Source organism: Myotis lucifugus, unplaced genomic scaffold (genome assembly GCF_000147115.1).
Source record: "Myotis lucifugus unplaced genomic scaffold, Myoluc2.0 scaffold_954, whole genome shotgun sequence".
Lineage (NCBI taxonomy): Eukaryota > Metazoa > Chordata > Mammalia > Chiroptera > Vespertilionidae > Myotis > Myotis lucifugus.
In genome coordinates this window covers 12464-23285 of record NW_005872002.1, presented here as the reverse complement: position 1 = coordinate 23285, position 10822 = coordinate 12464, and the positions used below count along the sequence as shown (strand labels likewise).

At 49.0% G+C, this 10822-nt stretch overlaps 1 protein-coding gene across 1 annotated transcript in view; it reads right to left on the bottom strand.

Annotated features, from left to right (window-relative positions):
* Window positions 1–10060: 10060 nt before the first annotated feature.
* The window catches only part of LOC102442645 (BUD13 homolog), a 2315-nt gene continuing 1553 nt past the window's right edge, over window positions 10061–10822 (bottom strand). Inside the window, 2 exon segments of the mRNA XM_023747708.1 lie at window positions 10061–10814; window positions 10817–10822. The exon segment at window positions 10817–10822 is cut by the window's right edge and continues 318 nt beyond it. Of these exon segments, the coding sequence (XP_023603476.1) occupies window positions 10309–10814; window positions 10817–10822 (512 nt within the window). The 3' untranslated portion in view covers window positions 10061–10308.

Sequence of the window (10822 nt, the reverse complement as noted above, 5' to 3'; positions counted from 1 at the left end):
CAGAAGACTCAACTACTGAGCCACACAGACCAGGTCCTTTAGGATTTTTTATATACAAAATCATGTCATTTACAGTTATTTTTCTTCTGTCCTGATCCTCTTTTTCCTTGCCCTATTGCCCTGGCTAGTCCCTCCAGTGCACTGAGCAGTGGCAAGAGCAGACATCCCTTTCTTCTTCCTGATCTTTGGGGAAAAACATTAGGTCTCTCCCCATTCCGTGTTATTTGTGGGGTTTTCTTAGGTTTTTGGATGCTTTTATCATGAAGGGTGTTGAATTCTGCCACATACTTTTTCTGTGTCTACTGAAATGATCCTTTGGCTTTTGTCCCTTGTTTTGTGGATAAGAGTGTAGTACATTGATTTTCAGATGTTGGTCCAACTTGTTCCAGAGGGCGTTTTCTCATGCTGCCTCCTGGGTCCCATGGGTGCTCAGCTGTGGTAGCCTCTGGGCAGAGCGGAACTATGGCAGCCCAAACCCATCTTTCCTAGTTTTTCAATGGACTGTGCCTTCCTCCTGCGAAGAACCCCCTCAGGAAGACTGTCACATGAGAGAGCCTACCCCAGGCCAGGAGCAGGGGCCTCTTTGGAAGCTCCTGCGGATGAGAGGGCATGTGCAGAGGGTGGGAGGGGCCGGCGCCAGCGCTCTGCTGCAGGGCCCCCGGGCATCTGGGGGCTGGCCCAGCAGCAGTGACCACTGCAGGGGCCCAGCACAGGTGTCCACTGCCACCTCAGGCTTTACCACAGCGGGCCCCTGTCACAGGCTTCCCAGCTTTGTCCATAAGAATTGAGTGTCCCTGGAGGGGGGATGGTGACTGGCTCCCACAGCATTCCCGATCTGTGGCCCCTCCTTCTGCCAACAGCTCAGCTTCCCTCCTGCCCCAATACAACCCACCTCCTCTCAGATGGGACCTTGCCACTCTATTTCCTGGACTGCCAGGGAACGTGCCAGGTGCTCAGAGGGCCCAGGGAGCAAAGGGAGCATTTAATACACACACACACACACACACACACACACACACACACACACACACACACAAAGGGAGCATTTAATACACACACACACACACACACACGCACGCACATGCATCTGAATATTGAACTGAAAACTTGCTTTAGAAGTCAGAGGTAAAACCCGGGCTCTGCTCAGCTACCAATAGAGTCTCAAAAGGTGTTTTCTAGGCATTTCTGGGTGTGGAAGACAGCCTGGGAAATGCTGAGACCCCGAAATTCAGGACCCCAGGGTGTTACCTGGAACAGCGGGCTCTCCTCAAGGTCCCGCCAGCCCACCAGGCCCGCTCCGCTCCAGGCAGCCTCTCCCCGTCAGGGAGGAAGGGGCCCTTCAGGGCCAGCGCAGCACAGGATTCCACGGGTGCACGTGGCACTACATCTGGGGACCATGAGAAGTAATCAGTGCAAGGCAGGGTGTGAGTGTGGGAGACAGGAGGAGAAGGTATCCCAAACCGGGGCCAGTGCTGTGGGAAACCACGCTGGGCTGGAGAAAGGCACATGCCTGAGGCAGACTCACCCCTGAAGGACCTGCCTTCTCTAAAGAAATGATGCCCGGGAGGGGGAAGGGGGCCCTCACCTGGCCACACGCTCCCCTTCCCTGCGACCGTTAGCATCCGAAGTGAGTCAGGGCACCCACTGAGGCATGTCTTCTTGGGGAACAAGGATCCATAATAAACTGCTCTCCAGTCAATTGTGACTCAGCCACTGGGGAACACCATTCCCTGCCAACACCTGTGAGGACATGACCAAAGTCACCAGCCCACAAGGCCAGAGCAAGGGCAAGAAACACGGAGGAAGCTGGCCAGTCTGACCCTGGCATTCAAACCCCACCAGATGGCTGCTGGAGCTCCAGCCATCTCATCCACATCCCAGCCAGCGGAGTAGAGGACACGGGAAAGAGAAGGACATCAGGACACTTCCAAAGAGCTGTCTACACTGCTTCAGCTTATGTCCTATTTACCAGAATTGATTCAAAGAGCCATACCTACGCACAGACTGGGTGGGAGTAGAGACCGTTCCAGGAGTCTGTGTGCCCAGTGAAGGACCGAGGGTTCTATCATAAGGAAGGGGGAGGATAGAGATTTAGGGACATCTTCAGTCTCTGCCACACATCAGAATTCTCCTCCACAGGATGGCGGAGTTCCGTGTAGAACTTTTCACCTCTGCCCCTGTTTGGGGCCAAGGGGGCTCTGAGGTGTGATGTGTGACCCCATCACCGGCTGCCGCCAGGGATAGAGGCTGGAGCTTGGAGGGTCTGGATGCCAAAGCAGACTCCACTGCCCAACCTGCTTTTTCTCTTTTTCCTTTTCAAGTATTACTTCCAGGCTCCTCTGCGATCCCTGGATGGCCCATCCTCTCTCCTCTCGCTGCCCCCCTCCTTCCTTATTCCCCTCCCTCCTATGTCTCTAGGCAGAACCACCAAATTGGTTTTCTTTTGAAATGAAAACAAAGCCTGTTCCTTCCAAACTCCAAGAGCGTCCACCTTCCGAGAATCCATGACAATTAACCAGATCTGCCGGAGGAGAGAGGGCCCAGGCCCACGGGGAGGGCCCTGCCAGGGAGGTGGTCTCCTGCTCTGGTTAAACATTCAGAAGGAGCATTGGAATGTGATAGGAGCACAGTCTTTTACTAAAGGATTTAACGGCCCACAATTCAATTTGAACGGAAAGAATTCCCCCAATGACTCCTTATAAAGTCTTCCCGAGCCCCCGGTCAATATTCTACAGGCTGGTGAGGAGCAGCTTTCGATTAGCTGTCTTCTGCCAATGGCCATGGCAAGCCAAGGAGGGAGGAGGGAGTCCTGTGCTCAGTTACACGGGCAGCGCCTCCTGAAATGGGCACGCATTGACCGGCTGCAGTGCCGTCCAGGTTGGGCGGAGGAGGGCTCATGCAGGGCCCGAGAGCTCATCAAATTCCCTGGATCCCACTGGCAGGAATGAATCCCTGTCCTCGCTCTGACCAGGCGGTACCTAACAGGGGGCTGGAAGCCACGTTTCTAACCATTTGAAGCCAGAAGATCCCCAGGTGCAAGGTAAGACCCGAGCTCCCAGCTGCTGAGGTTTCGGTGTTCTAACCAGTCGGTTCCCAAAAGAAAGGAGATAAGTGACCATGACAACACTTATCCTTTGGCCTGATTGGCAGCCTCTGCCATGGAGGATCCTCAAATAAGGATTCCAGAGTAAGAGAAAGGGACATTTCAGAGCCTCCTAACAGAGTCTCTGCATGTGACTCCCAGCCCTGTCCAGGGAGGAGCTGGGAGTCTGTGCCCTGTCCAGGGAGGAGCTGGGAGTCTGTGCCCTGTCCAGGGAGGAGCTGGGAGGCTGTGCCCTGTCCAGGGAGGAGCTGGGACTCTGTGCCCTGTCCAGGGAGGAGCTGGGAGGCTGTGCCCTGTCCAGGGAGGGGCTGGGAGTCTGTGCCCTGTCCAGGGAGGAGCTGGGACTCTGTGCCCTGTCCAGGGAGGAGCTGGGACTCTGTGCCCTGTCCAGGGAGGAGCTGGGACTCTGTGCCCTGTCCAGGGAGGAGCTGGGAGTCTGTGCCCTGTCCAGGGAGGAGCTGGGACTCTGTGCCCTGTCCAGGGAGGAGCTGGGACTCTGTGCCCTGTCCAGGGAGGAGCTGGGAGTCTGTGCCCTGTCCAGGGAGGAGCTGGGACTCTGTGCCCTGTCCAGGGAGGAGCTGGGAGTCTGTGCCCTGTCCAGGGAGGAGCTGGGAGTCTGTGCCCTGTCCAGGGAGGAGCTGGGACTCTGTGCCCTGTCCAGGGAGGGGCTGGGACTCTGTGCCCTGTCCAGGGAGGAGCTGGACAAAGACGCCATATCACTTTATATAGTTTATATTCTGCTACTTTCTATAAACCAGGTGACAGAAAATGAAATTAAGCCATTTATTCTACACAAACCAATACTTTATCAAAGTTCCTGCATTTTACAAGTCATGTTCAAGAAACACACACAAGTTAGCATTTTGTACACAAATGTTTTATTTCTCAAACATTCCCTTTAAACACAAGGAATGAATTCTAAATCTTCATAAAGTGAATTAAACATGAAATCCCTCCAGTATCGTGTGTGTAGTCCCTTTGTTCTTGGTCACTACTGGCATTTACTGTTTAACATCAACAACAAAGACAGGTTATTTAAAATCATGCTACTGGATTTCTAGCTCTTCCTCTATGACCAGTTTTATGCTCATCTGCAATGTTTAAAAGGATGTACATCACCAAGTCGAAGCAAGTATAAGGTGTGAAGTAGCTGTGCATTAAACACAAAATGAACAACAAAATTATAAGATATAGTCAAGTTTGCCAAAACCGGTTTGGCTCAGTGGATAGAGCGTCGGCCTGCGGACTGAAAGGTCCCAGGTTCGATTCCGGTCAAGGGCATGTACGTTGGTTGCGGGCACACACCCAGTAGGAGATGTGCAGGAGGAGCTGGTCGATGTTTCTCTCTCATCGATGTTTCTAACTCTCTATCCCTCTCTCTTCCTCTCTGTAAAAAATCAATAAAATATATTTTAAAAAAAAAGATATAGTCAAGTTCATAACAAATATAGGTGTTCTTATCATCATTATAGATTCTTGGGTAATGTGCTATGAGAGGAAATGAATCTAGGCTCTCAGAATCATACACTAAAATCTATCCTATCTAATAAAAGAGTAATATGCAAATTGACCATCACTCAAACACACAAGATGGCCACCCCATGTGGTCAAAGATGGCCGGCAGGGAGGGCAGTTGGGGGTGACCAGGCCATCAGGGGAGGGCAGTTGGGGGTGACCAGGCCAGCAGGGGAGGGCAGTTGGAGGTGACCAGGCCAGCAGGGGAGGGCAATTAAGGGTGACCGGGCTGGCAGAGGAGGGTAGTTTGGTGTGACCAGGCCTGCAGGGGAGGGCAGTTGTGGGGACCAGCCCTGCAGGGGAGGGCAGTTGGAGGCAACCAGGTCATCAGAGGAGGGCAGTTGGGGGTGACCATGTTAGCAGAGGAGGGCAATTAGGGGTGACCGAGTTGGCAAGGGAGGACAGTTAGGGGTGACCAGGCCAGCAGGGGAGGGAAATTAGGGGTAATTGGGCCAGCAGGGGAGCAGTTAGGCATCGATCAGGCCAGCAGGGTAGTGGTTAGGGGGTGATCAGTCTGGCAGGCAGAAGCAGTTAGGGGCAATCAGGCAGGAAGGCAGGCGAGTGGTTGGGAGCCAGCAGTACCAGATTGGAGAGGGTACAGGCTGGGCTGAGGGACACACACCCCCCTTCCCGGGCACAAATTCCACGCATTGGGCCTCTATTTAAAAAGTAAAAAACTGAATAATTTAAGATCAGCTGTCTTAGAAGAAATTCTGATTTAATATAAACAACTTTATCAAACTAATAATTTATAATAGCAAAGGTTGTTTCAAATTCTCAAAAACCCCCTTGAAATGTTGATCTTTAGCACAACCTGGTGAAATTGCTAGAAAAAAATTTAATAGTTGTTATTTAAGAAGTGACACAGAAAATAAATGACTTGCTTAAGTCACATAGTCATATATAGGTCTTGGAACCAGAATGCTGGTTTCCTAACTCTCAACCATGTGTTTTCTTTTTAAAAAAATATGTTTTTATTGATTTTTAGAGAGAAAGGAAGGGTGAGGGAGAGAGAACTAGAAACATCAATGATAGATTGATCAACTGCCTCCAACACGCTCCCTACTGGGGATCAAGCCCACCACCTGGGCATGTGCCCTGATCTGAAATTGAACAATGACCTTTTGGTGCATGGGGTCGACAGCTGAGCCACACCAGCTGGGCATAAACAAGACATTTAAGAGCTTGATACCCACAGATCATCTTATTAAACATTTTTATTTCTCATAAGGAAACAGATGTATCAGTTACTCATTGCTTAATACTATGTAACAAATAACCCCCCAAAACTTAGTGGCATATAACAATAAACATTTATTGCTTATGTAATAAATGGGGTCACCGCTTTGTTTACACATCTGGGAATCAGCTAAAGGTCAACATGTCCAGCTAAGCTCAGCTGATTCCGTTTTGCTTCACTCTGTGTGTCTCTCATTCTCCTCCAAGAACCAGCAGGCTCGTTTGGGCATGTTCTTCAAGGCATAAGAACATATGTGTAAAAACAATGCTTCCTGGGGCCTAGGCTTAGAGTTGGCACATGCATTACTTCTGCTTCATTCTCTTGGCAAAAGCAAGTCATGTGGTCAATCCCAGAGTTAAGGGGTGGGTCAGGTTAACCAGCTCATGGAGGAAGGTCAGTCCAAAATTACATGGCAAAGGATGAACACTCAGTTATTATCACAATCAACCACAGAAGTCAATTCCAGTATAATCTGAGTTCATACATGACTCGAAGCTATTGATGAGAGTTAGCATCTCTGCAGGTGTGCTCTGCAGAATGTGTGCACCCATCGAGATAGAAAAGGGACAGAAAACTTTAGTATGAGTATAGCCATTAGAATTGAATTCAGCTGAAAGTAATCAATCCTAAATAACTGGCTTAAACAAGATGGAATCTTAGTAGTCTGTCATGTGAGTTTGGAAGTGAGCACCGTAGGGATGGTCTGGTATCTCTGCTTCATTGATTTTTTAGACTTCTTCAGCTCTCTCCCCACTATCCCTAGGGAGAGAACTACTGCCACAAAATTAGTCAAATCTCCATGAACTTGCTTGCCACTCAAAACAGTCAAAACAGCAAGAAAATGCTTCTGTGTCATTGGAACACCTTTGAAATTTCACAAAAGTGCATCTAGGGCTGTGTGTGTGTGTGTGTGTGTGTGTGTGTGTGTGTGTGTGTGTGTGTGTGTAAGGGGGTGGGAGTAATTTGCATGCATAATCATAGCTGCAAGGGAACCCGGTAAAATTATTTTTAAGCTTTTAAGCCTTCCCAGTAAAGGAAAATACTAGAAGTTGAGAATGAATTCTGAGGACTAATTATCTGTAGGCACCACAGTTTGTAAAAGAGGAGGAGACATTCCAAAAGGTATTTTCAAAGGATGGGGTTACAATAGGGTATCATAGACTGGTTGTTTGTGTCCAAAATTCATATGTTAAAAGGCCTTTGGGAGGTGGGGCCTTTTGGTGGACCACTCATGAATGGGATTAGTGCCCTCATAAAAGAAACCCTAGAGACCCCCTCCACCCCCCATCCCTTCCACCATGGGAGGCTACAGCAAGAAGGCAGCTGACAAGAAAGTGGAGTCTCACCGGACACCAGTCTTTGGACTTCCTAACCTCCAGAACACTAAAGAAATAAATGTTTGTTGTTTATAAGCCACCCAGTCTATGATATTTTTTGTGATTGCAATTCTGAGGGATTAAGACACATAGGTTTGAAGAATCATGGCTCCTTGGCAAGACTAAAATATGGGCTCAGGCAACTGCTGCTTTCTCTGCCTCCCTTCTCTCCGCCCCTCTCTCTTTGGAAACATTGAGGTTAGACCTAGTCCCGGTGGGAAGTGGAGGAAGGAGAGGGGATGGATTTCTTGTGAACAGGACACCTATTATGCGTAACTGAGAGGGAGGTGGGCAGGGAAGAGCTGATAGGACTGGGGAGATGGAGAACAAGTTGTTGCAATGAGTCACTGTGAGCTTCCCTAACCCACCCACGTGGGCTCTCTGCACCTCAGAGAGAAGCAAATAAATCCGAGGCACATACATTATTGAGTGTAATTACATTGTTACTTACAGGTTCAATTAAACACTCTGGGCATGTTTATAACGTCATTTGAGGTGTGATGCGAGCAGCAACAGCATTAACCTTGAATCATAGTTCTCTCCCTTCAGAATGCAGTAATGACCCTATTAATTAGTAATGAAATAATTAAATAGGGATAGAAGCCATCAGATCATGATTCCTCTCCCTAAATTTAAATGTGGCCTTTTGACCTTTCTCCCCCCTTCTTTCACTTGTGATGCTGATAGAACGACACCTATGGAGCTACATTGGTGTCAGAATAAAACAAAAGAAAATGGTCTAGTTAAATGGAAGGATCTGAAATCTGGTTTATGAAAGGGACCTGACCCATTATTAACCTTTGGCAGAGGGCACGCTTGTATATTACCAAAGAATTTTTCCAAACCCGTTTGGATTCCTACTAGAAATATTAAACTACAACAGGAATCCAAAAGAGAAACTAGAACAGCCCAGAGACCACCTGGGGCACAGTAAAGTTAAGTATGGTAACAATTATCTCAGGTAAAAACCATAATTTCATGCTGGTCTTAGAAAGCGCATTTTCCTTTACCTGGGAAGGACAGCACAGTTATCCCAAGTCAGAGGGCTCCAGTTAACATGTCCTTGTTGACTAAGTATTTCGGAGACCCAAAACTGTAAATGACGCACCTAAGTTTAACCCAGGTTACCAAAGGATAATATGTTTACCCAAAACTGTAATTTAGATAACATGCTGTTTCTGCTTCTGTAAACTGCTCTTTTCTTTTTGTAAACAAGGTTCCTCATTCCAAACCTTGAGACAGCCAGTTTAAAATTGAATTGCCATGGCCTAGAGCAAAGAATATCCTTACATGATATTATTCTACAATGTCATTAATAATTTTTGATATTTTACAACAGCATATTGTACACATTTATCCCAAACAAACTAATTCTTTAAATGTTTGGCAGCAATTTAATAAGGACATGAAAGGATTTAATCCCTTCCCCTGTGTGGAAAGCCCCCTGGGAAGGCACTTGAGCATTCTATATTGACCTCTCTTGCCCTTTTTGCCAAGTGGGTTCCTCTTCTCACAATCCAATTGCCCACAGCTGTTGCCTGCGTTCTCTGTTCATGCTGAGGTCATGGTGGCTGGTACCATGGATCTGTCTCTCGCCCAATGGCGTGAGCTGGGCTCTCCCTGGAGAAGAAACCTGGGTTCCCCAAGATATGTGATCAATGCCGGGGCCCCACCAGCAGGCAAGGGGATCCCAAGGCAGTTGCTGGGCATGGAGGCCACAGGAGCATAGGCTACCAAGGAGACAAAGCTGAACCTCACATCACCCTGCTTGGCCCCGGAGGATGGCTGGTTAGTCAAAGATGGGTAAGATTCCTCTGGAAGAAACGACCTAAGACAGGCACAGTTGCAGAGGGGCCTCAGGGGAGAACTTAGGGGTCCACAGAGGTGGGGCACAGATCCTCACCCCCCCCATTTATGCAGGGGCTTGAACACTCGCCCCTTCTGAGGGAGGTTTCCTGCCCCCATGGCTGCTTCTTGCTTCCCATGTCCAGCTCAGATTGGAAACAGAAAGACTTGGTCCAGCTCAGATCATAATCCAGGAAAAGCCGGGGTCTCTCCCTCGAAAAGCTGGGCTCTTGCTATCCCTCAAAATGCCGGGGGCTTGCTGGCTCTCCCTCAAAAAGCTGGGGTTTTGCTTTCCCTTGAAAAGCTGGGGGCTCGCTCACTCTCCCTCGAAAAGCTGGGGTCTTGCTTTCCCTCGAAATGCCAGGGGCTTGCTCGCTCTCTCTCAAAAAGCTGGGCTTTTGCTTTCCCTTGAAAAGCCGGGAGCTCGCTCGCTCTCGCTCAAAAAGCCAGGGTCTCTCCCTCAAAAAGCTGGGGTCTTGCTCTCCCTCGAAAAGCCGGGGGCTCGCTCACTCTCCCTGGAAAAGCTGGGGTCTTGCTGTCCCTCAAAAAGCCGGGGGCTTGCTCACTCTCCCTAGAAAAGCCGGGGTCGCCCTCGAAAAGCTGGTCTTGCTTTCCCTCGAAAAGCCGGGGGCTTGCTCACTCTCATTCCAAAAGCCAGGGTCTCTCCCTCGAAAAGCTGGGGTCTTGCTTTCCCTCGAAAAGCGGGGTGCTTGCTCACTCTCCCTTTAAAAGCCGGGGGCTCCCTCGAAAAGCTGGGGTCTTGCTTTCCCTCGAAAAGCGGGGTGCTTGCTCACTCTCCCTTTAAAAGCTGGGGGCTCCCTCGAAAAGCTGGGGTCTTGCTTTCTCTCAAAAAGACAGGGGCTTGCTCACTCTTCCTCGAAAAGCTGGGGTCTTGCTTTCCCTTTTTTTTTAAAATGTACGTTTATTAAAAAATCTAACCAAGAACAAACCCTGGCACACTAGAAATCGACATTTCTTCTGAAAGCCAGCAACAACCGCCAGTGCAGGCACACCTGAGAAATTACAGGTGCCTCAGTCCAAACATCAGGTTTCAAATATTCTTTTTTCCAAATTGTGAAATTCTTCTCAAGTGGTTCAAAACTAGCATTCAAAGAGTTGCTGGTGCGTGTGGGCCCTGATTATTAGCATCGATAGCTCTTACAGCTAGACATCTGGCTGGTCTGTGTCCATTACCACAAACTCCAGGAACCCCCACAGCCTCAGAAAAGTTACATATCTTCGACACTCCACTTGTAGGCAAGTTCCTCCACCGCCTTCTTGCTGGCAAGCCGGGCAAAGCGCTTCTGTTCAAATCCATTGGATCTGTCCACTCCATCCCAACGATACCCAGGCCAGATATTGAATCTGTTGGGAGGAGGTGCTGGGCCACTGTAGCGAGGTCTCACTTTCTTATCCTTGTTCTCTTTGTCCTTATTCTTCTTGATAAAGTTGGCCATGGGGTCCCCCTCCCTTTCTTGTTCTCTCAGCATCCGATCCAGATCTTCATCCTCAATATAGCGGGCCAGAGGCTTCTGCATTTCCTTTATTGCATCCTCCACATTTTGTTGCTGCTGCCGGCTCTGGACAAGCCCTTTTCCCCACTGGGCATACAGCTCATCTCTCTTTGAGTCCTTCTCTGCTCTTCGCCTTTGCTCGAAACGTTCCAGTTTCAAATTCCTCTTACGACCAGACTTATCTCGAAATACGGTTTCAGCATATTGGAATTTCGGCTTCAATCCCTGG